This window comes from Rhineura floridana, chromosome 8 (genome assembly GCF_030035675.1).
Source record: "Rhineura floridana isolate rRhiFlo1 chromosome 8, rRhiFlo1.hap2, whole genome shotgun sequence".
In the NCBI taxonomy this organism is placed as follows: Eukaryota; Metazoa; Chordata; class Lepidosauria; order Squamata; family Rhineuridae; genus Rhineura; species Rhineura floridana.
In genome coordinates, this window is record NC_084487.1 from 89,983,507 (window position 1) to 90,010,736 (window position 27,230).

General features: G+C 43.5%; 1 protein-coding gene across 5 annotated transcripts in view; it reads right to left on the reverse strand.

Moving 5' to 3' along the window:
• ASZ1 (ankyrin repeat, SAM and basic leucine zipper domain containing 1) overlaps nt 1-27,230 on the reverse strand; it is an 89,121-nt gene that overhangs the window by 25,676 nt on the left and 36,215 nt on the right. For all 5 annotated transcript variants that reach the window (XM_061640067.1, XM_061640069.1, XM_061640071.1 and 2 more), the window contains 6 exons: nt 20,428-20,539; nt 19,341-19,475; nt 17,251-17,375; nt 15,870-15,945; nt 12,304-12,360; nt 11,106-11,218 (listed from right to left, as the gene is read on the reverse strand). In XM_061640067.1, the coding sequence (XP_061496051.1) occupies nt 11,106-11,218; nt 12,304-12,360; nt 15,870-15,945; nt 17,251-17,375; nt 19,341-19,475; nt 20,428-20,539 (618 nt within the window). The remainder of the gene's footprint in view (nt 1-11,105; nt 11,219-12,303; nt 12,361-15,869; nt 15,946-17,250; nt 17,376-19,340; nt 19,476-20,427; nt 20,540-27,230) is intronic.

The following is a 27,230-nucleotide window of genomic DNA, read 5'->3' on the forward strand; positions in this document are numbered from 1 at the left end:
ACAATCACCTGCCATAAATCTTCCTTAGTAAGGAACGCTTGCATCCTTAAGCGCCAACAGGAATAGTTTTGTTCGGTGAGCCTTTCCAAAGGCATCCCAGCTGAGAGAGAGACTGCCATGCCTGCAGCCACGTCTCCTTAACTCTTCTGTACACTATTCCGTCTTCCTTCCTTGGCACTGTGAACAAGCTGCGCTTTCTAAGCCTCTGGGCTTGCTGGGTTAGCTGGCTATAACTGGGCCCATAACCCTTGTTGGCAGCGGTATACCGACGTCTTGTGCCCAGCTGGATTTAGCCAGTTGAAAGGATACCCACACACAGGCCATTAATTGTTAAGAGTCTTTACTGACAGGATTTCTTACAGGAACAGTTACAATACAGATACGAATGCTTTCTTTTACTCTCCTAACACCCCCACACCTTGTAGTTTCTTTTTCAAGGCTTTATAGACTGGGTTAGCTGTGTGCCAGCTGCAGCCTCTGCTGTGAGCTGTCCTGGAGCTGCTGCACATCTTAACCCTTTACTAGTCTTTCATTTCTGGCTTTCTGGAAAACTAGACAGATAGACTCCTCAGCAGCCTACATCATTGGCCTCACCTGAAGGGTGATTTTCACAGGTAGACTCCCATCATCTGGGTAATACTGCCATCTAGCGTCCGAAGGCAAGAATGCTCTGCAGTCAAAACCTGGGGCATCCGGCCCCTCCCACTCGTTTCATTCGCAACGAGTCTGAAGTGGCACATCTGAAAACAACAAAAGGCCCACAGGCCAAGGAGCAAGGAAAATAGAGACAACGTCCCCGGTAACAACAGAGAGCCCTATGCAGTGTAACAGAGTCATAAAGGTTTTGACATAACTAAACAGTGCAGAATAAGAAAGTTCACAACAGCCAGAATATAAAAGGTGGAACAGAACATCCAGATCTCCTCCAACAAGGAGGACCATGATGGCAGTCTACCTGTGAAAATCACCCTTCATGTGAGGCCGATGGACCATTTTCCACAGGTAGCCTGCCATCATGTGGGATGTACCAAAGCAGCCCACCAACAGGCAGGGAACACCAACTGATTACTTATCATAAAGGATGTGTTGCAGGACACACCTCCCGAAGGGGCCGTCAGTAGAAGCATAACGGTTAGTCTTATGATGTTTCATGAAAGAATTTGGAACAGACCAAACTGCAGCTCTACAAATATATCTGCAAGGGATGCGTTGGTTGCGAAGGCAGCCGAAGTGGCTGCTGATTTGTTAGGCACTGGGATTTGTTAGGCACTGGGGAACATTTTGGGACAAGCCGGGCCTGTACAAAAGGGACGGGCTCCACTTGAACCAGAATGGAACCAGACTGCTGGCACTTAAAATTAAAAAGGTAGCAGAGCAGCTTTTAAACTGACTGAGGGGGGAAACCCGACAGGAGCTGAGAAAGGTCCGGTTCGGAATAAACCTCCCCCCTGGGATAAAAACCAAAGAAATGATGAAATTTTAAAAGGGGTAGGCCTAGAAGTAGGCATTGTGAGAGCAGGGGCACAGGGTATAAATTCAGAAGAGCAAAATTACCACAGGCCTAACCACAAGTGCCAAAGACACTTGAAGAGAGACACTGCTTACAAGTGCCTGTACGCTAATGCTAGGAGCCTCCGAACCAAGATGGGAGAACTGGAGTGCTTGGTCTTAGAGGAGAGCATTGATATAGTGAGCATAAAGGAGACCTGGTGAAATGGAGAAAACCAGTGGGATACGGTTATCCCTGGATACAAACTATATCGGAAGGACAGGGAAGGACGTATTAGTGGCGGAGTCGCTCTATACGTGAAAGAAGGCATTGAATCCAGCAAGCTCGAAACCCCAAAAGAGGCAGACTCCTCCACAGAATCGCTGTGGGTGGTGATACCATGCCCCAGGAGGGACTTAATACTGGGAACTATCTATCGTCCCCCTGATCAAAATGCTCAGGGAGACCTTGAGATGAGATATGAAATTGAGGAAGCATCCAAACTAGGAAATGTGGTAGTAATGGGTGACTTCAACTACCCAGACATAGACTGGCTGCATATGTGTTCCAGTCATGACAAAGAAGCAAAGTTTCTAGATATTCTAAATGACTATTCCCTAGACCAGTTGGTCATGGAACCGACAAGAGGGACGGCAACCCTGGACTTAATCCTCAGTGGGGACCGGGACCTGGTGCGAGATGTAAGTGTTGTTGAACCGATTGGGAGCAGTGACCATAGTGCTATTAAATTAAACATACGTGTAAATGGCCAATTGCCAAGAAAATCCAACACGGTCACATTTGACTTCAAAAGAGGAAACTTCACAAAAAATGAGGGCAATGGTAAAAAGAAAGCTGAAAAACAAAGTCCAGAGGGTCACATCACTCGAAAATGCTTGGAAGTTGTTTAAAAACACTATATTAGAAGCTCAACTGGAGTGCATACCGCAGATCAGAAAAGGTACCGCCAGGGCCAAGAAGATGCCAGCATGGTTAACGAGCAAAGTCAAGGAAGCTCTTAGAGGCAAAAAGTCTTCCTTCAGAAAATGGAAGTCTTGTCCGAATGAAGAAAATAAAAAAGAACACAAACTCTGGCAAAAGAAATGCAAGAAGACATTAAGGGATGCTAAGAAAGAATTTGAGGAGCACATTGCTAAGAACATAAAAACCAACAACAAAAAATTCTATAAATACATTCAAAGCAGGAGACCATCTAGGGAGGCGATTGGACCCTTGGATGATAAGGGAGTCAAAGGTGTACTAAAGAACGATAAGGAGATTGCAGAGAAGCTAAATGAATTCTTTGCATCTGTCTTCACAGTGGAAGATATAGGGCAGATCCCTGAACCAACATTTGCAGGAAGGGATTCTGAGGAACTGAGACAAATAGTGGTAACGAGAGAGGAAGTTCTAGGCTTAATGGACAATATAAAAACTGACAAATCACCGGGCCCGGATGGCATCCACCCGAGAGTTCTCAAAGAACTCAAAGGTGAAATTGCTGATCTGCTAACTAAAATATGTAACTTGTCCCTCGGGTCCTCCTCCGTGCCTGAGGACTGGAAAGTGGCAAATGTAATGCCAATCTTCAAAAAGGGATCCAGAGGGGATCCCGGAAATTACAGGCCAGTTAGCTTAACTTCTGTCCCTGGAAAACTGGTAGAAAGTATGATTAAAGCTAGATTAACTAAGCACATAGAAGAACAAGCCTTGCTGAAGCAGAGCCAGCATGGCTTCTGCAAGGGAAAGTCCTGTCTCAGTAACCTATTAGAATTCTTTGAGAGTGTCAACAAGCATATAGATAGAGGTGATCCAGTGGACATAGTGTACTTAGACTTTCAAAAAGCGTTTGACAAGGTACCTCACCAAAGACTTCTGAGGAAGCTTAGCAGTCATGGAATAAGAGGAGAGGTCCTCTTGTGGATAAGGAATTGGTTAAGAAGCAGAAAGCAGAGTAGGAATAAACGGACAGTTCTCCCAATGGAGGGCTGTAGAAAGTGGAGTCCCTCAAGGATCGGTACTGGGACCTGTACTTTTCAACTTCTTCATTAATGACCTAGAATTAGGAGTGAGCAGTGAAGTGGCCAAGTTTCCTGACGACACTAAATTGTTCAGGGTTGTTAAAACAAAAAGGGATTTTGAAGAGCTCCAAAAAGATCTCTCCAAACTGAGTGAATGGGCGGAAAAATGGCAAATGCAATTCAATATAAACAAGTGTAAAATTATGCATATTTGTCAGGCCCAGGATGTGACTCAGGAACCAGACCAACGGCTGTAGTTAATTCGTGTTTTATTAGGGTAATGTCCAAACAAAGACTGCGTTTTCTCATGAAGCAATACAGGGATACAAGTCCTGCGGCATTGGGAGAAAGTTGACAGAGCAAGGGACTTCTTCCCGCCTGCTCTTTAAGAAGGGGCCAAACGGGCGCGCAATCTTTCGCTCCTCCTTAACTGCCCCTCAGGTACTGCCCGCATTCCCCCCCGTCTCTCCTGACTTTTCAGCTGTCTGCGTGTGCGCGGTGAGGGGGGAAGCATCACCCCCTCCTCTTCTGAAGTTTCCGATTCCAGGATGGGGGATAGGGGAAGGGCTGATGGTAAACTGCCTCCCCGCTTTTCGGCTGTGAGCAGCCCTCCCTCTTTCCCCTCTTGCTCTGAGCCTGAAAGAGGGGGAGGCGTGAGAATGTCCAGGGAGGGCTCAGGCTCCCCGTCGCTAAGCGACCTTATCACTGGCAGTTCCTCTGTTTCGTCTTCGCTCCAAAGGGGGGAAGTTCCTCCCCCTTCCCTCTGCCATCCATCCGAATACTCTTCTCCCAACTCTCCGGGATACAGCTCCCCAGGATTGGGACCCCAGCTCTGCCTTCCGACACCATCCCCCCTCCCAGGCTGTGCCCCCCTCCCCTTGTCTGGCTTGGGACGGTGGGGAAAACGGTGATGGAAAAGTTTTACCAATTCTGGAGCATGCACATCAGCTGCATCTTCCCATGATCTGTCAGCCACCCCATAGCCTTTCCAGTGAATCAAGTACTGCAGCTTGTGGCGTCTGATCCTGGAATCTAAGATCTCCTCAATTTCAAACTCAAGGTGCTCATTTACCAGGAGTGGAGCTCCGGGAGGTTCCTCCGGCCGTAACTCACTGGGAGGGGCGGCTTTCGTTAAGAGGGATCGATGGAACACAGGATGTATTTTAAACGTGTCAGGCAGCTTCAGTCGGTACGCCACGGGATTGATTTGAGTTTCTATTTCGAAAGGACCCACCCTCTTGTCTTGTAATTTTCTACATTTGCCCGGCATCTGGAGGAAGCGGGTGGACAGCCATACCTGGTCTCCCGGTTGAAGGGGGGGCCCTCCTTCCTGTGCAGGTCAGCAACTCGCTTGTACTCCGTTTTGGCTTCGTTTAACTGCTGTTTCAGTGTCTGTTGCGCCGCTTGCAATTCCTTAAGGAAGTTCTCAGCTGCCGGTACCAGCATTCCTTCTGAGCTGCTTGGAAAGACTTTAGGATGGAATCCATAATTAGCAAAGAACGGGGTTTGTTGAGTGCTGGAGTGCAGAGAATTGTTGTAGGCGAACTCTGCAAAATGCAAATATGATACCCAGTCAGTCTGTTGATAGGACACATAACTTCGTAAATATCTTTCCAAAACGGCGTTCAAGCGTTCCGTCTGCCCATCTGTCTGGGGGTGATGGGCGGAGGAGAGTTTTAATTCCGTCTGCAACTGTTTCCACATTGCTCTCCAAAATTTGGCTGTGAACTGAGTTCCTCGGTCTGAGACTACGCTGTTTGGCAATCCATGCAGCCGGTAGACTTCTTTTATGAATAACTTGGCCGTTTCTTTAGCCTCTAAGGCCCCTGCACAAGGAAGAAACTGTGCCATTTTGGTAAGTAGATCCACCACTACTAAGATGGCTTTCATTCCTTGGGACTTGGGTAGATCAGTTATAAAATCCATGGAGAGGTCCTTCCAGGGTTCGTGTGGGACAGGCAACGGTTGTAACAGTCCTGCTGGTGTCCCTGTTTGTGTTTTTGTCCGCAGACAGACAGAGCAGGACTTTACATAACTCTCAATATCCCGACGCATTTTAGGCCACCAGAAGTCCTTGGCCACGTTCTGAATGGTCTTGTAAATCCCAAAGTGTCCCGCTGTGATGGAATCATGACACTGGCGTAGGATTCTGAGCCTTAATTCCCCTTCTGGCACATATCTGGCGGTTTTGAACCATAATAGTCCATTTCTCCAGTGAAAGGTTACTTCTGAGTCTTGACCTTGTCCCGTCTCCTGCTGATATTTTAGCATGTCTGCATCTTCTTGTTGTGCCTTTTTGAGTTCCTCTTCCCATGAAGGCTGGCATACTCCCAACGTTAATTTCTCTGGCGGGATTACGTACTAAGGCTGGTCCTCGGATTCACTTTCTTTGTATTGTGGCTGTCTGGATAAGGCATCTGCTCTCTGGTTTTTGGCTTGGGCATGGTAAGTAATCTGGAAGTTAAACCTAGTGAAGAACTGGGACCATCTTATCTGTCTCTGGTTCAGCTTTCTGGTGGTTTGGAGGCTTTCAAGATTCTTGTGGTCGGAGCGCACTTCAATTCGATGAGAGGTCCCCTCTAGGTATTGTCTCCAGTTTTCAAAAGAGTCCTTGATGGCCAGCAGCTCCTTCTCCCAAACTGTGTAGTTCTTCTCTGCAGGCTTTAACTTCCGAGAGAAGTACGCACAGGGGTGCAGCTCCTTCCCTTCTTGGTCTAATTGTAGCAGGACCCCCCCGATGGCAAAATCGGAAGCATCTGCTTCCACTACGAAAGGGCGGTTCGGATCAGCAAAGCGCAGAATGGGCTCAGTAGCAAACCTTCTCTTCAGCTCCTCAAAGGCCTCGGTGGCGTTCTCTGTCCATTGAAACTTCTTCTTCCCCCTTAAACAGTCAGCCAGAGGAGCTGTTAATTTGGAAAACCCTGGAATAAACTTTCTGTAATAATTGGAAAACCCCAAAAACCGTTGTACATCCTTTTTGGTGACAGGTTGGCCCCAGTCCAATATGCAGCTTACTTTCCCTGGGTCCATCTCCATGCCTTCCGCTGAGATTCGATATCCAAGGAAGTCTAGAGACTTGAGGTCAAATCCACATTTCTCTAATTTAGCATACAGGTGATTTTCTCTCAGTCTCTTCAACACCGTCTTCACATGCTGGTCGTGGTCTTCCTGGTTCTTTGAGAACACCAGGATATCATCTAAGTAACAGATTACATACATGTCCAACAAGTCTCTAAACACGTCGTTCATGAATTTTTGAAAAATTCCTGGACTTCCACAAAGCCCGAACGTCATGACCAGGTATTCATACTGTCCGTAAGCGGTCAAGAATCCTGTTTTCCATTCATCTCCCTCCTTCATTCTGATCAGATTGTACGCTCCTCTCAAATCCAACTCCGTGAAGATTTTTGCAGAGCGCAGTCGGTCCAGCAACTCTGCGATCAGGGGCAGCGGGTAGCTGTTGGGGATGGTGATCTGGTTCAATGCGCGATAGTCGTTACAGGGTCTGAGTCCCCCCCCCTTCTTTTTCACAAACAATAGTGGCGCTCCAGCAGGGGATTGTGAGGGGCGTATCAATCCTCGCCTCAGGTTTTTATCCAGGAATTCCTTCAGGGCCTCCCTCTCATTCTCTGTGAGAGAGTAGATTCTCCCTGATGGGATGCTGGCTCCTGGCACTAGGTCAATCGCACAGTCGTAAGGGCGGTGGGGGGGTAAAGTCTCTGCCTCTTTTTCATCAAACACATCTTTGAATTCTTCATACTTTGGCGGCAGGGTCACTTGCTCGATCTCTTGCACTGCCCCCGCTAAGGTGTTCTTGATTCCTTCAGGTTGACAGTTCTCCTGGCAATACTGTGAGGTGAACCACACCACCGCCTCCTTCCAACTTATTTTGGGTTCATGCTTTGCTAGCCAGGGCATTCCCAGAATCACCTCAAAGTTCGAGAGATCTGACACGTATAGCGAAATGAACTCTTCGTGCCCAGGGATTTGAAGTTTCACTTCCTCTGTGGCTTGTGTCACCCCTCCTGATTTCAGGGGTCTCCCATCGATAGTCTCCACAGCTAGGGGAGCATCCAGTTTCCACCTGGAAATTCCATGACGCTTGACTAACTTTGCATCAATAAAATTTGTGGAGGCTCCACTGTCAATTAAGGCAGTGGAATTAAACACCACTCCTCTGGAAGTTGTAATCCGAATAGGCAAGACCAACATCCCCTTTGAGGGAGGTTGGATCGTTGGGGGGCCTTTATACAACGCTGCCCCCAGTCCACCGGCCTGCACGTGGACTGGGTGTTCTAGTTTCCCGACGGCTCGGCTTTCCCCCCTTTCAGTCCACAGCCTCTGGCCACATGGCCCGGCTTTGAACAATAAAAGCATAAACGTTCCCGGCGTCGTCTTTCCTTTTCTTCTTCCGACAGTCTTGGCCTAGCCCCTCCCTGTCCCTCAGTTGCATTACCTGCCATCCCTGCAGTGGGAAGGGTCTTGTTGCGGGATGCCGAGGCTGAGTATCTCGGGACCTCCTGCTTCCTTTCCAGGTGCCTTCCTTCCATCCGGTGATCTATCTGTAGGCATAGCCGGATGAGCCCTGGTAGGTCAGCGGGGGGGGAGGTCCTGGCCAACTCATCCAGGATTTCAGCATTTAATCCACTCCGGTACATAAACATCAGGGCGGCGTCATTGTAACCAGTTTCCTGGGACAGAATTTTAAAAGCATTAGTGTACTCGGAAACAGTCCCTTTAGCTTGCTTCAGAGCGCCTAGTTGCCGCACTACTGTTTCAGCCCTTTGCGGGTCTTGAAACATCTCGGTCATCTCCTGTATAAATCCTCTGTACCTTCCTAAGACAGTATCCTTTCTCACGAGATACGGAGTCACCCATTTTGCAGCTTCTCCCTCCAGGAGGCTAATCACGAAAGCTACTTTAGCCCCATCGTCTGGAAATTCCGTGTGCCTGACATCCAGATATAACTCACATTGAGCCACGAAGGTTGCCAACTGATCACTTTGTCCCGCGTATTTTGGGGGCAATCCAATGGGAACCTTTACTACGGCAGCTGGAGGGGCTGTTCGCATCTGGTCTATCGTGGCCTTCAAGGTTTGATTATCCGTCTTCAGCGCCTTGACTGCTGCTAGCAGGGCTTGAACATCCGTCTGCAAATCAGCTACCTTAGTCCTCAAGAGTTCCACTTCTTCCGTCTCAGAAGTGGGGTTCGTCCCCCCCGCTGCTCCCTTTGACATCTTGTCCCAGTCAAGTGAAGAGAGCGTTGAGGGTGATTTAGGTGGCTCTGTCAAGCTGTCAGGCCCAGGATGTGACTCAGGAACCAGACCAACGGCTGTAGTTAATTCGTGTTTTATTAGGGTAATGTCCAAACAAAGACTGCGTTTTTTCATGAAGCAATACAGGGATACAGGTCCTGCGGCATTGGGAGAAAGTTGACAGAGCAAGGGACTTCTTCCCGCCTGCTCTTTAAGAAGGGGCCAAACGGGCGCGCAATCTTTCGCTCCTCCTTAACTGCCCCCCAGGTACTGCCCGCCTTCCCCCCCTTCTCTCCTGTCTTTTCAGCTGTCTGCATGTGCGCGGTGAGGGGGGAAGCATCACCCCCTCCTCTTCTGAAGTTTCCGATTCAAGGATGGGGGATAGGGGAAGGGCTGATGGTAAACTGCCTCCCCGCTTTTCGGCTGTGAGCAGCCCTCCCTCTTTCCCCTCTTGCTCTGAGCCTGAAAGAGGGGGAGGCGTGAGAATGTCCAGGGAGGGCTCAGGCTCCCCGTCGCTAAGCGACCTTATCACTGGCAGTTCCTCTGTTTTGTCTTCGCTCCAAAGGGGGGAAGTTCCTCCCCCTTCCCTCTGCCATCCATCCGAATACTCTTCTCCCAACTCTCCGGGATCCAGCTACCTGGGACTGGGACCCCAGCTCTGCCTTCCGACAATATTGGAGCAAAAAAACTGAATTTCACATATACGCTCATGGGGTCTGAACTGGCGGTGACCGACCAGGAGAGAGACCTCGGGGTTGTAGTGGACAGCACGATGAAAATGTCGACCCAGTGTGCGGCAGCTGTGAAAAAGGCAAATTCCATGCTAGCGATAATTAGGAAAGGTATTGAAAATAAAACAGCCGATATCATAATGCCGTTGTATAAATCTATGGTGCGGCCGCATTTGGAATACTGTGTACAGTTCTGGTCGCCTCATCTCAAAAAGGATATTATAGAGTTGGAAAAGGTTCAGAAGAGGGCAACCAGAATGATCAAGGGGATGGAGTGACTCCCTTACGGGGAAAGGTTGCAGCATTTGTGGCTTTTTAGTTTAGAGAAAAGGCGGGTCAGAGGAGACATGATAGAAGTGTATAAAATTATGCATGGCATTGAGAAAGTGGATAGAGAAAAGTTCTTCTCCCTCTCTTATAATACTAGAACTCATGGACATTCAAAGAAGCTGAATGTTGGAAGATTCAGGACAGACAAAAGGAAGTACTTCTTTACTCAGCGCATAGTTAAACTATGGAATTTGCTCCCACAAGATGCAGTAATGGCCACCAGCTTGGACGGCTTTAAAAGAAGATTAGACAAATTCATGGAGGACAGGGCTATCAATGGCTACTAGCCATGATGGCTGTGCTGTGCCACCCTAGTCAGAGGCAGCATGCTTCTGAAAACCAGTTGCCGGAAGCCTCAGGAGGGGAGAGTGTTCTTGCACTCGGGTCCTGCTTGCGGGCTTCCCCCAGGCACCTGGTTGGCCACTGTGAGAACAGGATGCTGGACTAGATGGGCCACTGGCCTGATCCAGCAGGCTCTTCTTATGTTCTTATGTTCTTATGATCTGGTGGAATGGGCCATTATGTTAGTCGCACAGGGAGGTTAAGGGACTCATAAGCCAGAGCAATACAAGCCCGCAACCAACAGGACAACGTGGATTTGGAAACCTTTTCCCCCAAGGTCCTAGGGTGAAAGGATACAAATAATGACTCAGAGAGCCTGATGTCTTGGGTGCGAGAGAGGTAGATTTTGAGAGCTCTGTGAACATCTAGTGAATGCCAGGCCTTCTCTAATGGATGGATTGGCCTCGGACAGAGTGACGGAAGAACAATGTCCTGGTTACAGTGAAACGCTGAGTTGATCTTGGGACAGAAGGATGGGTATGGCCGCAACACCACGGAGTCCTTATGAAAGATGCAGAGATGGCATGCTGATGACAAGGCTCCCAGCTCTGAGACTCTTCTCGCCAATGTTATAGCAACCACAAACAGCCTGGTGGAGGGCAGTTAGTAGTGCTGCCACCAAGACAGTGGCAACAGCAAAGAAAGCACTTGATGGTAACAGTGTGGCCACCACAAAACAGGGCTGGGTCCTGCCCTGATAACAGAGATGGTGCCTGCCTAATATTTTAGGGTAGGTAATTCCACAGGGTTTAGTTTACTGCAAGACATGCAAACACTGCCAATGAAACACATCAGTTTAATTGTAAAAAATTACACCCTGTATAAAATAATTTGAGACCTGGTGATTCCACAGGAAGGACTATTTCAGTTTTTTCCCTTTAAAATGTTATTTTAAATTAGTGTGTTTGTTCATATTTCTTTCAAACTGGTGTATTACCTGAATTCCAAATTCTTCACTTCAGGCAATTCTTCCAACTTTACTTCTTCCACCTTTAGTTCTTTAACAGCATCTAAGATTTTTTGTTGATCTCTAGTATTCTTAACTCCAATCTAAAACAAGAAAACATGAAAAAATCTCTAACTAGAAATAGCAAGAAGAAGAAAATAAAAAACAATGGTACTAAATTAACACAATCTTCATCATGGAAGAGCAAAGTTCAAGACTTTAGGGCTGAGCATCGTCTAACTTTATTCCATCAAGACAGGAAACCTGGAATAAATATTATAAATATAGCCAAATTCGTATCTTCTAAAGTATTTATTTGTGATGTCAAACCTTGAGTAAATATATCAATTTCCAAAGAAAAAGCTGAAATGGATTTTAAATAATCCAAGATAACATACAGAACTACTACATGAAACAATAAACAGCTACTAGGTCTTTTGTTAAAGTTATTTGATTAAGAAAACTTTTATTGACTGACACAGCAATCCAACCCCCCTATCTGCTAGACTGGGGGAGATTTGGTTGGGCGGAGACAGGGCCACCAGCCGCACACGGGGTGTGTGTGCATATAGATTGGTGCCTGGAGCTGGTGGTGATCAGAACCAGTGTTAGGCCCAATGCTATCACATGACAGCAATGGCTGGCTCAGGATTCAATGGAAACCAGGCTGCCTCAGCCCACCCTCCCTAAAAACACCTGGTTTCAGTGCTCTCTATTGACTTCTGCTGGGAATCCAGCTAGCAGCACATCTACCCACCTGCATGTTCAGTAGGCAGACAGTTAGCTCTATATTCACAGGCAGCAGCTGGCAGCCTTGCACAATGGGGGGATTGGATTGTTCTATAAACGTATTGTCCAGACAATGTATGAAACTCCTTGGTTAAATTCATGTTCTTTGTTAACTTACATTGCTTCCAACATTTACAATTAACTGAGAACTTTGTAGTTACAAAGCTGTTTACAAATGAATATTTAAAAACATTATCATGTGCTAATACTGAGTTTTGTACACCACATGGATAACCTCATTTCCCCCCTAAATAAATGGAATATAAAGAAGGAATTCAAGATAGCCTCCTGAGCAATCAAAAAAGAATACTGCCACAGAAATTCTCATGAATTAAAATGTGCATTGGAATTAAAAATGTTATATTATGTGAAAAATTAGAAATGGCTGTATTAAGACAACCTGTATGAAGTCTTCTTTTCCCATGGTCAAAAGCTGTCTTAAACCAATCTCTCCTTCCTATATGAAATAAAATTATTTTGTTAGAGACAACATTGTAAGTCAAAATGTAATATAAAACCTTTTAAAAACATAAGAACATAAGAAGAGCCTGCTGGATCAGGCCAGTGGCCCATCTAGTCCAGCATCCTGTTCTCACAGTGGCCAACCAGGTGCCTGGGGGAAGCCCGCAAGCAGGACCCGAGTGCAAGAACACTCTCCCCTCCTGAGGCTTCCGGCAACTGGTTTTCAGAAGCATGCTGCCTCTGACTAGGGTGGCACAGCACAGCCATCATGGCTAGTAGCCATTGATAGCCCTGTCCTCCATGAATTTGTCTAATCTTCTTTTAAAGCCATCCAAGCTGGTGGCCATTACTGCATCTTGTGGGAGCAAATTCCATAGTTTAACTATGCGCTGAGTAAAGAAGTACTTCCTTTTGTCTGTCCTGAATCTTCCAACATTCAGCTCCTTGGAATGTCCACGAGTTCTAGTATTATGAGAGAGGGAGAAGAACTTTTCTCTATCCACTTTCTCAATGCCATGCATAATTTTATACACTTCTATCACGTCTCCTCTGACCCGCCTTTTCTCTAAACTAAAAAGCCCCAAATGCTGCAACCTTTCCTCGTAAGGGAGTCGCTCCATCCCCTTGATCATTCTGGTTGCCCTCTTCTGAACCTTTTCCAACTCTATAATATCCTTTCTGAGATGAGGCGACCAGAACTGTACACAGTATTCCAAATGCAGCCGCACCATAGATTTATACAACGGCATTATGATATCGGCTGTTTTATTTTCAATACCTTTCCTAATTATTGCTAGCATGGAATTTGCCTTTTTCACAGCTGCCACACACTGGGTCGACATTTTCATCGTGCTGTCCACCACAACCTCGAGGACTCTCTCCTGGTCGGTCACCGCCAGTTCAGACCCCATGAGCGTATATGTGAAATTCAGATTTTTTGCTCCAATATGCATAATTTTACACTTTATATTGAATTGCATTTGCCATTTTTCCGCCCATTCACTCAGTTTGGAGAGGTCTTTTTGGAGCTCTTCGCAATCCCTTTTTGTTTTAACAACCCTGAACAATTTAGTGTCATCAGCGAACTTGGCCACTTCACTGCTCACTCCTAATTCTAGGTCATTAATGAACAAGTTGAAAAGTACAGGTCCCAATACCGATCCTTGAGGGACTCCACTTTCTACAGCCCTCCATTGGGAGAACTGTCTGTTGATTCCTACTCTCTGCTTTCTGCTTCTTAACCAATTCCTTAGCCACAAGAGGACCTCTCCTCTTATTCCATGACTGCTAAGCTTCCTCAGAAGCCTTTGGTGAGGTACCTTGTCAAACGCTTTTTGAAAGTCTAAGTACACTATGTCCACTGGATCACCTCTATCTATATGCTTGTTGACACTCTCAAAGAATTCTAATAGGTTACTGAGACAGGACTTTCCCTTGCAGAAGCCATGCTGGCTCTGCTTCAGCAAGGCTTGTTCCTCTATGTGCTTAGTTAATCTAGCTTTAATCATACTTTCTACCAGTTTTCCAGGGACAGAACTTAAGCTAACTGGCCTGTAATTTCCGGGATCCCCTCTGGATCCCTTTTTGAAGATTGGCATTACATTTGCCACTTTCCAGTCCTCAGGCACGGAGGAGGACCCAAGGGACAAGTTACATATTTTAGTTAGCAGATCAGCAATTTCACCTTTGAGTTCTTTGAGAACTCTCGGGTGGATGCCATTCGGGCCCGGTGATTTGTCAGTTTTTATATTGTCCATTAAGCTCAGAACTTCCTCTCTCGTTACCACTATTTGTCTCAGTTCCTCAGAATCCCTTCCTGCAAATGTTAGTTCAGGTTCAGGGATCTGCCCTATATCTTCCACTGTGAAGACAGATGCAAAGAATTCATTTAGCTTCTGTGCAATCTCCTTATCGTTCTTTAGTACACCTTTGACTCCCTTATCATCCAAGGGTCCAATTGTCTGCCTAGATGGTCTCCTGCTTTGAATGTATTTATAGAATTTTTTGTTGTTGGTTTTTATGTTCTTAGCAATGAGCTCCTCAAATTCTTTTTTAGCATCCCTTATTGTCTTCTTGCATTTCTTTTGCCAGAGTTTGTGTTCTTTTTTATTTTCTTCATTTGGACAAGACTTCCATTTTCTGAAGGAAGACTTTTTGCCTCTAAGAGCTTCCTTGACTTTGCTCGTTAACCATGCTGGCATCTTCTTGGCCCTGGCGGTACCTTTTCTGATCTGCGGTATGCACTCCAGTTGAGCTTCTAATATAGTGTTTTTAAACAACTTCCAAGCATTTTCGAGTGATGTGACCCTCTGGACTTTGTTTTTCAGCTTTCTTTTTACCAATCCCCTCATTTTTGTGAAGTTTCCTCTTTTGAAGTCAAATGTGACCGTGTTGGATTTTCGTGGCAATTGGCCAGTTACATGTATGTTTAATTTAATAGCACTGTGGTCATTAAGGACATTCATGGTGGACAAGGCATAAAACTTAAGCACGAAACTAGGCTAATATCCAGCACAATCAATGGGGCTTAAGTGGATGTAGTAGAACACGGAGAGCGACAAGTTTTGGTCATTCTTCCTTCCCGCTGCAACCCCCACCTTCCAAAAAAATCTACTTTGAAGAGGAGGCAAGAGGCAGAAGAAAGCCAAAAATTGCCTCCTTCCTCCTCCTGCTGACTGACGCCTTTGATAAAGAAGACACACCAATTGGATACCACCCCATGTCTCATAGCATGGATAAAATGCAACATGAGTCTTAAAATCAACTGAGACTTTCTGAAGCAACCACATGCATCAAGAACATATGTTGTTACCCATATATATATTTTCATTATGAAAGTGTTAGGTCAAAACTAAAATTCTGAGCTGTCCTTTAAACCTTACTCACCTCACGTTCACCCCAGGAAGAGTGCGGAGCTGAGTCACATGAACCCACTGCCAGAGACCCAGGAAATAACCGTAACAAGAACCTTTGACAAAGGGGACCCAACCTGTCCAGCAGATGCCTTCCAGAAATGGGAACTGGGTTTATTGAAAGGGGTTCAGAATGTATACCCTCGAGGAGGGACTACAGGCCAGGGGGATGAACTCCATAAAACATAAAGAAATCACACGTTGGCATAAAGGTCATGACAAGAGGGGGAGAAGCAGAGGAAGGGGCGAAATTGCTAGGTGGCATGTTGCCCTTTGTAAATCAGGCCTTGCAGACAGTGTACAGCCTTGAGATAAGACTGGAGCCAGAGATCTGAAACAACCACGAACAGGGAACTAAAACGAAGACATAGTATAAACAAATGCAAGACACATTTGTGTGGGGAACAAAGGTTTCCATCCTTTGACACCTATCTGTTAAAGCTCAATGAGCATGTGAAAAACTGAGTTCAGTTAACATTTTAAACCAAAGTTGTTTCTGCAAAGCTTCCTGGGATGGGGGTCTGGTTAGGGGCAAATAAACCGAAATCAATTTTATTTCAACCATAATTCATTTTAACCCAACAAAACTTACCTTCAGTACCTCTGTTAAATGCTCAAGCCCAAGGCCATGTAAAAACACTTCCAGGTCACCAAAGGCTGCATAAGAACTATAGATATATTGGTTACATTATTAAACAAGCATAAACAATTGGAGCAAATCTAAGAAATAAAATAGCATATATAATATTGTATTGTTGTATTTACAATATTGATTTTAATTCAGTTTAGGTATGAAAATGCAGAGGCAAAACAATTTTCAAGTCTCAGTTTGTTTTTTCTTTGACAACCCATTTGACCAGGAGTTTCCCACAACAAAATGTCTACGTTTCCAACCTGATTAATAACTTCCTAACTGTTAGAGCCATACGACAATGGAATCAATTACCTAGAGAGGTAGTGGGCTCTCCGGCATTCAAGAGGTAGCTGGACAGCCATCTGTCGGGAATGCTTTGATTTGGATTCCTGCATTGAGCAGGGGGTTGGACTTGATGGCCTTGTAGGCCCCTTCCAACTCTACCATTCTATCATTCTATGAATAATCATTTTGTGCATTCTTGACCCAATGTGTCTTAATTGCGCCAGAATGTTTACAAGGCAAACACATGCTATATCTTTGCAAAAAGAAAGCAGGTATTTCTCCTCAGTCAGCTAGTATTCATCACTACTAAGAGACAAAGGAATGAGTGAACTTTAAGTACAACATACTGTATCCAACAGATAAAAGAAATCCAATAGCAGAGCAATCCTAAAGAAGGCAGGGGAAGAAATAAAATCCATAGTGGTAGCCTACGCCTTGCCAGTTCAATGCAGCCAGCTCCCCACCTCCTAATTTCCCCCATGTTTCCCTCCCAATCAACAACAGCCGCCTCTCCAACACTTTTAGTTCCCAACCCATGGGTGAATGAAAGGGCCTAGGATCCTGCAGATCCAGACTTGCCCGCCACCCAATCCTCACACACACACACCCTGCCAGTGGTACATCTATGATGTTAGAACTTTTTATAGGCCACCAATAGGTGCAATGCCACTGGTGGAGTTTCTTTCTAAAGGCAGAGCAGTGTTTAAACTCCTTCCTGTGGCCAGCTGTAGGATTACAGCCTGGATTTTAGTATCATCCAGTGGTTAAGGTGTTGGACTATGGCCTGGGAGACCAGGGTTCGAATCCCCATATAGCCATGAAGCTCACTGGGTGACCTTGGGCCATTCAGAGGGAGGCAATGGTAAATCCCCTCTGAATACCGCTTACCATGAAAACCCTATTCACAGGGTCGCCATAAGTCAGAATCGACTTGAAAGCAGTCCACTTCCTCCTTCCTCTGAATTAGGAGTGTTTTCAAGAGGGAATAGAACGGGCAAAGTTTTCTTACTATAATACACTTAAATTTAAATGAGTTACTAGTTACATTTTTTACCTGGTTTTCTGGCTTTTAAATGCATCAGGAACTGCTTTCAGAAGTCTGTGAATAGCTTCTTCCTTAGTCACATTCTGGAACCTTCCATGAAAAGGATTTTTACTCAAAGAAAGTAAACTAAAAAGCTAAAAGAATAATTAAAATACATTGTTAATATTCAAGCAGGAAACATTTTTTTGAGTTTATTAATAGGTCAGTTACGTTAATTTTAACTGGAATTCAACTATAAAATAATGAAAATATGTCCTGCTAGCCCAAGCAGAACAATTTCTATTCAGCTGTTATTTTAGAGAAAAGTATCTGTAGATGCTTTTCAATTCTAACTCCCAAGATACTAAAATATGGGATGCAATCAGTAAGCAACGCTCAGCCAATGGAAAGTACAAAGTTAAAAAAAAATAAAAATCCAGTAGTGGTTTTCAACCAAAAAGTAATCTAGGAAAACAGACTTAAGTGCTTGTCTTCTGGCACCACACATAGATTAGTTTACGAACATTTTACTACCTTGAAATATATTTGGCTTGAAGTACCGAAATATCCCAAAATAATTGGCATTTTAAAATTTTTAAGGTTCTGTATATTAAGATTAAATGTATGACATATGGGGTTTTGGCACAATCCATCCATCCTCAAACCCTATTTATTTATTTATTTTTTATTAAAAATATTTATATGTTGCTCAACCACCACGCTTTTGGGCTGGCTTACAACAAAAGCTTGAGTACATCTAGCTAAAATAACTGCATTTTCCACCCATTCTTCCCTGCTTCATCTGTTGCCTCCTCTGTATTGATGTATGTACAGTAGGGCCCCGCTTTTCAGCATTCCACTAATACAGCGGTTTCCAATTAGAGTAAGGCCCCACTCATACAGCGCTTGTTCCGCTTTTACGGTGTTTTTCAGGCGTCAGAAGCCGTTTTATTGATGGAGTTCCGTTTTTCGGCGGGTTTCACTTTTCGGCGGGGGTCTGGAATGTAACGTACCATATGAGTGGGGCCCTACTGTATTGTCCCTTTCCTTTCATACTTTCTAGAAAAGCTTATGCCACAATAGATCTGTTTTTTAAGGTACCAAAAGACTGTTGATTTGTTAGCCTTATGGCATTTTTTTAATTCCCCTCGCTGGATCGTCACCTTGTAGTGGCGAGTGGGCTTGTGTGTTCCAGTGAACCCTATGAGTGAATGTGAGTAGTATTTATAAATGGTCCATATTTTATCCCCAAGCATCTTAAGTTAGAAAGCAACTCCAGATGTCTTGCAGAATGTCTGTTGGTGGAAATTTCAACTTGGTAGTGAATGAAGTTTCTCTCTTCTTCATCATGTTGCAGTTCCAAAACCAGAATAAGAAACTTGAACTCTCATGCCATTCAGTCTTACTGTAGTGCCACACAAAAACCTCCTCTGTAGTGAGCCAGCATGATGGTAAGGTAAGAGGAGGGCCCACTCCCATTATTTAATACAGATATGGGGAACCTCTGGCCTTCTAGATGTTGCTGAACTATAACTCCCATCAGCCCCAGCAAGCATGGCCAATGGCCTGGAATGATAGGACCTATAGTTCAGCAACATCTGGAGGGCCAAAAGATCCCTTCATGTATTTTAATGGTTAAAGGTTAACCCATCCTGCCAGCTACTGATGTAAGCAACAACTAGACATGGGTCAACTCACAGAAGGGTTTCTCTAGCAAATAGTAAGGCTCAAATGTTTCATGAGGCTATGCAGAATCAGGATAACAACAGACATTTTTACTAACCCCTGAGCAGTCCATGCTCTCCAATGGAAAGGGGTCTGAAAGACCAAGGAAAAGTGGAGTAAGTGAGGGTAAGTTGTAAACAATCACAATTTGTGACGTTACCCAACATCATTGCTGATCTCCGGGCACGTTTGCTAAGGCATCATCCTTAGCTTCCAATTTTCCTGGCTTTGTGGAGCATGAACCAACATGTGAAAGCTTTAATTCTTCTTAAACCAGCAAGTTTTTATCAGTGAATTATTATTATATCAGTTCTAAGGTTTGGCATGCCACCATATGTAGGTATGGAAAATCAAGCATTTCAACCCAAGTCTTCACATCACACACAGAATAATACCTCTGAATGCTTGTTGTTCTTTGCAATCTCTCCTGGTGTCTGTCCATCTTTTGACTGTAATGATTTATCAGCTCCAAGTTCAAGCAACTTGAACACTACTTTTTTATGTCCCTGGCGTGCTGCCCATGTTAATGCCTGTAATGATTTATTAAGTTTAGGTAGTATGTAGAGAAGAAAAGCAATTTCAATATATGAATTAGCGCTGAATCAATGTCAAGATGTGTGAATAGCTTGTTTTCCTTTCACATCTCCATTCAAAGTTGTCCTCTATCCAGCCTTAACACGCAGTTTGAAAGTGTAGAAGAGACAAACAGTTAAAGCAGATATTAATGTTCTCTGCCTTGAATCCAGATATGCGGTGTTCAAGATGTTATCTGAATATTGATAAATTCCCTTCTGGCTGTAGCCCCTTGTTCCTCATCTCTAGGTATTGTGGAAGGTCTCCAACCACAGGGATGGATTTTAAGAGGCCATAGGGAACTGCAGCAGAAAGGAAGATATGAGAAAATCCCACTCCAGGAGCAGAACGGTGCTCATAGTAAATAGCATTCAAGCTATTTGTGTACTTTCTAACATGGATGCTATTCTTCAGCTGGATCACAGCCATCCAACATCAGTGGTCTGCATTACAAAGCTGCTTTTTAATTCCTGAATTAATATAACAAGAATGCAATAGGCTGCTACAAGGTAAAAAAAAAAATCCTGCATCAATCAGCTGTTTGAATAATTCTCAGGGCTGAAGAGAAAGCCAAGGGTAGGGGTGTGTGTGTGTGTGTGTGTGTGTGTGTGTGTGTACTGAACTGAGGGGAAAAACATACATGCATGCAAAAATCAGACTGTAGGGGCATCTACTCATTTTAGTAAGGATAAGATTCTTTTCCCCTGCCCTTCAGCCAAAAGCAAATGGAGGATAATAAGAAACAAGTTTTTTGGTGCAATAAAGCATGTGAACGGTGCACAATGAAGCACATTTCCAAAATCTTTCAAGTTTGCTTTTCTACTTAGAATATTTTATTTATTAAAGTTAGGAGCCCAGGGTGGCAATAAAGCAGAACATCAAGTTGCTATACAAAAAAAGCTTACTTACAGTGTAACCATGTTCATCCTGGGCATTTATTTGTGATCCATGAGCAGCAAGAAGAGCAACAACTTGAGGGTGGCCTTCGCGGGCTGCATACATTAGCGGAGTCATTTTCTTCCTAAGGAAAAATCCATTTGTTTCTGTTAAAGCAGTTATTGTGTTCCCAGTCTAAAAACTCATTATTTAGTCTGTCATTACTTAATACAGTGTTTCTCATGTACAAAAGGCTTAGTCACCCTTTTTTCTGTCATAGATAGTGAACTACCAACAAACTACTGCTGGCCCCTTTTGTATCAGGCCTTGATCTAGAAGAACTGCCGAACTAAAATGTCAATGTTCTCTATAGAACATGTTCCAAGTTTTTTTAGCCCAACTTTTCACTGGAGTATTACCATATTCATACCTTATTGCAAAGGTATGCAAAAATGAGTTATGAAAATAATACCACTGAAAAAAAAAACACAAACTTTGCTTGCTACCTTAGACAGGGGTTTTTTTGGCTTTACAGAGGACACCACGTTAATATTTTGAATGTCTAAGCACATGTTAAATACACATCATGTGCTGGTTAACACAGTTCTGCTTGAAGAAAAAGTGTTGACTGAAAAAAAAGCAGTGTATGTTAATCATATTCCAGACCACTAGAGGGACCCATAAAAACACACATCGAAAGGCTGTACTTTCTTTCAAAATTGTTAACAAATGGGCTGCTCAAGCCTTCATTGCTAGATAACGTTTACAGGGGGAAAATGATAGTAGGTCACAATTATATTTTTGACCAATGAAAACAAGTACCATAGAAAAAGCAAACATTAGATCCATAGAAAAGTGAATAGAGTAGAGCAACTGTATCACATACCTAGCTTTATGAGAATTCAAAATTTATTTATTTAATTTATACCCCACCTTTCTTTTCATGATAGAAACCCAAGGCAGCTTACATATGGTTCCCAGGCAGTCTCCCAATCCAGGCACTGACCAGACCTGACAATGCTTAGCTTCAGCAGGAGCTGGCCTTATGTGCCTTCAGACCATAACCTGGGTTATTATCACTTTATTTATCAATTTATCACCTCACTGATAAATTGACCTCATTGTTAACACTCAGTATGACTGTACCTCTGTAAATTTGGATCTTGGCTACCCACACATACATCTGAGAATAGTCTCCCCGAGGAGGTACGCCTGGCGCCTACGTTGTTATCCTTTCGGCGCCAGGCCAAAACCTTCCTATTCTCCCAGGCATTTTAATGCATTTTAATTCATTTGTATGTATTTTAATGTTTTAATTACCTTAATATTAGGTAGTGCTATTATGTATTTTGTATTTTATATCTTCCGATTTTTGTTGATTATTGTTATTATTGTATGTTGTACACCGCCCAGGGAGCCATTGGCTAAGGGCGGTTTATAAATGAAATAAAATAAAATAAATAAATGTGCATTGGAAAATTTTCTGTGCTTTTTCTGTGGAGAAACTTCCATTTTCTATTATTATTATTATTATCATTTATTTATATAGTGCCATTAGATGCACATTAGTAACAATGCATGGATGCCAACTGCAACACAGGAAAATAGGAAAGCTTGGCAATTTCAAAGTTTTATCTTTGATTACTAAGCACAAATAAAGAAACATGCCAAATCAGATCATTCTCTAGGGACATCAAAATTTTCGATGAAAAATGAAAAATTTGCCGACTCATTTACCAGTGTGTGAGTGCTACACCATATACAGGAATCCTCAATGCTCTGGCCTTATGTAAGTTTCTATATTCCATCAGTAACGGTTGTAGGAAAAAAGTATTTTAAAACAATACATTGTCTAGATTATGGATTTAGTTAGAGAGCACTGGCATGCACATTGGTGCACAAATGCTTTGCCATAGCAACACTAAGCTTCAATAACACTAATAAATAACATTCCTCATCAAAAGAAAGGAGGCAAGATGGCGATCAGGAAGGATGCCTAGTTTCGAAGCTCCACTCCTGTTTTTTTCTTTACTAATGTTTTTTTTTACCTTGTATTTTATCTTACTAAACTCCCACTACACTTTTCAAAGGGTAGCACTTTTTTCCTCCGGCTGCCTGAAGGCTTTCAAACTATTCTACATTATTTTCCTCTAAGGACATTTCTAGGAAATTTTACGGTGAGCTCGGCTCTTCCCAGACTGATAACGCCTAATCATCGCTGGATAAAGAAAGCTCCCATGGAGAACTAATTGAGATCTGCCTGTGTAATCAAGCTGACAGATAAGGAGTATTTACAACATAAGTGCCCTGTCTTGGGTCTAGTTTGTTCCCTCTGTCCCCTGTGTTTAAGTAACCGAGTATGGTTCTTACGAGACAAATGCATAAAGAACTGGGCCTCTCTCCATTAAAGGATATAAAGAACCCTTCTTACCATACTTTCCAAACTAAAATCACCTCCTACCTTTACCGAAACGATGGGGGTAGAGAGACCCAGGGGAAAGCTTTTTCACCAACTAAGCTGGAAGAGAACTTAATGGGGAAAGTCAACCCCCCCACAGGAGCAGGCCATTTGACTCCGACCCCACCTTTGGATGTAAACGAGGCCCTAGACTGGTCTGTTGATTTGAGAGACCTGGGAGATAATCTACTCTGGACTCCTGACCTCCAGACCCCAGGGTCTTTGGCCCAGGAATTAGAAGAAGCCCTACTTCAATCTAATGAGCTTTGTGCCAGCTCAGAGCTGACAGCAAACAAAGCTGGACCAACAATGTCAGCTTTGCTGACTCATGATGTTTTTCATAGGAGGCCTGACCCCCCTCTACTGGACACTCCCCGAAATGACCTTTCTCCTAATGACCTGGTCCAGTTAGACTCCTTCCTAGCGTCAATTCGGAAGGAAATTTCATGCATCAAGGTCTTTATAATGGAAGCAAATAACCTCCTTACCACTCTGACGGAGGAATTTAAAAAACTCTGCATTCCACTTGAAGCTGGGCAAAACTTGCCCTCCTTCTGACCAGTTAAGACCACATACATTACAAGACGGAGTAAACACCCTTGTAAGTCCAGAAGTGCTGCCCAGGGGAAGAAACCCAAAAATGTCAAGAATTTCAAACGCCCAAGATCACAGAAGATGAATTTCTCCAAACTGTTTAAAGTTCTGGACCAGCTAGTTAAAGAAAGCAACCCACAGAGAAATTCTGTTTCATCTCAAGACCCCCTCCTCCATCAATCAAAGTCGCAAGAGGAAGACCCTCCAGCGGGAGTAACTTCTTCTACTTTAAATTACTCAAAGGAGCTTCATTTAACTCCATGTCAGCCAGTTCCAGTACATCCTCCGAGAGTTTCTACTACTTCTGGTACGCCAACTCAGAAATTTGGATGGAATCTAAGGTACAGCTCTAACAAAGTTGTCCTCTTGAACTGTTCTGGCCTCAACATTAGAGATTCGTTACCCCGCCGAAAGAGACAAATCTTTACACTTCTCCGGGCAATCCCTTCGCGACGGATTAAGGAGTCTGACATTAGCTATGTTGAATACCTTTCTGTTGCCCATGCAAACTCAAGGGTCCTGTTAACTCTTAGGAACCCGGACGTTGTGCGTTCAATCCGCCTGAATAAGCATATATTGGCTGCAGGGCAGTTTACCTAGAGAGGCATTTTTATAACAATGTTCCACCTATTCCTCTCATGTCATCTTCCTCAAAATCGGGAAACAATTATTTGATACAGGCCACTTCATCAAAGCGGTCTGTCCTATTGCCCACGGTACCCCCTGCAAGGCAGATTGCCTCCCCAGCGTGTCCACAAGCCATGGTTTCTCTTCTGCAAATGAGTCCTTCGAAATCCCTTCCCCCCGACCCCCTTCACTTACCTGATTTTGGCATGGCCATCTCTGGCCTCAATGATGGACACCTGTCGAACTATAACTCCTTTTTTATAGAAGAAGAAAGGGATCTGTTTTTGAATTTTGAGTTTCTCCCTGCACCCTCCCAGTGGGATATTATTTCGAGATTGCATTTGCTTGCTCAAAGGTTACAATCAAATATGCTCCAGTCTGAAACCCCTATACCTCTTCTGATGGAGCTTCAGGTGCCGCCAGGGGCTGCAGATCAATCTATTCATCTTCTGGAGAATCGTGAAGTAACTCGTCAACATCCACCTCAAGACACTGCTTGCTCGCCCAAGAGTGACTTTTTGATCGTGCACAATCCCCCAACCTTGAGGGAATCAATATGTGCAGAAGGTGTCGATAGGGGGACTCTGGCCCAGGTTACTGGTAACTTAGCAATGGCCACGGTCTCGCATACTGTAATTATCCATCATCCACCACCTGGGAAATCTTCATTAGAGGGTGGAGAGATATTGGGATCGCATACGACTCCATCTTGGTTAGATCTAAGATATTTGGAGGACTTAGAATTAGCTTCTCCATCAAAATGTCACCCAATGCCAATGCTACCTCTTTCTCTATTCCCTACATCAAATGTTAGTAGACAACTATGTAAAGTGGACTCATGTATTTCCTCTATTGTCACCCAAGATTTGCCCCAGAAAATTTCGAATGGCCCAGCTTCTCCCTGACGATCCAGTCCCCGTTTTCCCTCAAATCACCCGTCTTTAAATGTTATGTTGCAGGCTGGGGAAATAAGTTGTCAGACCATTCGTTTAGGGATTTCTGCATGCAATCGCAGATAGTATGTCTTCAAGAAACTTGGGCCACCTCTACAGCTTGCCCCACCCTCCCGGGATATGAGCCTTTCTCTAGCCCATCCACCCCGTCATCTAAGGGGGGAAGATCAGTAGGTGGCTTAGCCACTCTGATCTCTTCTGATTTAAATCTCAGTACCTCCCAGCTCTCATTTTCAACTACTAATGACATCTTGGTTATACAGATGGTATGGCCTTCAAACCTGAAAGTCTTTCCCATAAACGTTTATGCTCCCCCAGCCAAGTACAAGCAAAAGGCCATGGCTTTCTGGTCAGAATTAGACTCGGCCTTAAATGAAATATTCCAGTCAGAATGTGATCCCCTTATTCTCTTTTTTTTATCATTAATTTTTATTCAAATTTTCAAAAAACAAAACAAAACAAAAATACAAATTAAAATGTTGACTTCCGATTTGTCGCAGATCAGTTATAGGTCTACAATATATAACAAACCTGTCTCTTAATTTATATTACAAAATCACTTTCCTCCAGTAGTTATCTTAATTAATCATCAAATCTCATAAACATCACTTTATTCTTTCCACAAAAAGTCAAAGAGAGGTTTCAACTCCTTGAGAAATATATCTATCGATTTTTCTCCAAATAAGCATGTCAATTAATCCATCTCATCAAATCTATTAGGTCCAATAATTTCAATAGCCATTCTTCCATTATCAGTGTTAATTCCATCTTCCATCCTTGCACCCATAATAATCCTGTTAGGTCCAGTAATTTCAGTAGCCATCTTCCATTATCAGTGTCCCATAATAATCTTGCTGTCATAGCCATAGTCATATAATAAGAGTCTGATGGGAATTTCCTTCATCAGAAATATTTCCTTGCCATCAATTCTGAATGTGTTGCTGAAATATTGTTGTAAAATCATCTCTGTTCTTCTTTTTTACGAAATGCACTGGCACATCTCTTGAGAGTTTTTCCATTGTCACATATCTGTAATTAATTCTATAGATTTTTTCTATGTCAAGCTCCATCACATCATTCCAGTCCAGAAGTTTATCCAAGACATTGATAACTTTATCTCTGATATCTTCATTAATTTCTTCAAGGACAACGCCAAATTCCAAACAGTAAACTTTATCTCTAATATCCATAAATTCCAAGTCTTTTTCCAGTTCCACATGTGTTCCAATCTCCAGGGCTTGCATCTTCCCTTTAATTTTTCTTTTTTCATCTTCTGATGCTTGTCCAATTGTATCTCTGATCTCATCAACCTCGTCTCTCACAAGATCCCCTATTTCTTTAAGCTCCTGCTTTATTTTGCCAAATTCAATTTTCATCTCCTGTCTGCCCTGTCTCAGGGTTTGTTTCGTTATCTCAATCTCATCCATTATTTTCTGAAACATATTTACTTCCAGGATCTCAGCCACTTTCTTGATTGCCATTCTTAAAACCACAAAGAAAAAAAAAACACTTCTTATTCCAGCAACAAAGGGGTTAATATTCCAAGCTTGATGACATCACAGTGTAGACAGCACAGCCTGCCTTATCTCTTATTTGTTCAGGAATGCAAAACAAATTTAGTTCACAGCATCAAAACAGTTAGTGGCATCGAGAACAAGCAGATTCGTCAAAATGAAATAAAATAGTCCCAGACATATAATACTCAAAAGTTCATAAATCAGATTTATTTATTTTTTCTCCTCAGAATAGAAATCCCTCATCCATTTGTATCTTTAAAATGCACAATTCCAGGCCAGCTTTTTGCAATAAAAACAAAGATAAGCTATTTCGATTTCTTTCCTCCTTAATTTCGTGAATGAAAGAGAAGAGTTATAACTCACCCAGGGATTCTTTATAGCTGATTCATTGACAAATCTCTTTTTGCTGTAACGATTTAAGCCAGATGATAAAAATAGAAAGAGGGGTGCTTGCCTGTTAATCCGTTTTTCTTTAAAGAAAAGATAAACGTCTCGCTAAATCAGTTACAGCTTGTTTGAAAGTCCGTCCGGCGCTGCTGGCTGAACCTTCTTTCATAAACTAATGAAATCCAGTCCCCCCAACAAACACAAGCTTCTGTGGTTAATCTCTACGTTTCTCCCTGCCCGGGAGAAAGTCTTTCCCAGTCAAAAAAAGAGTTCTGACTGATTTTAAAACTGAAAAAGCTT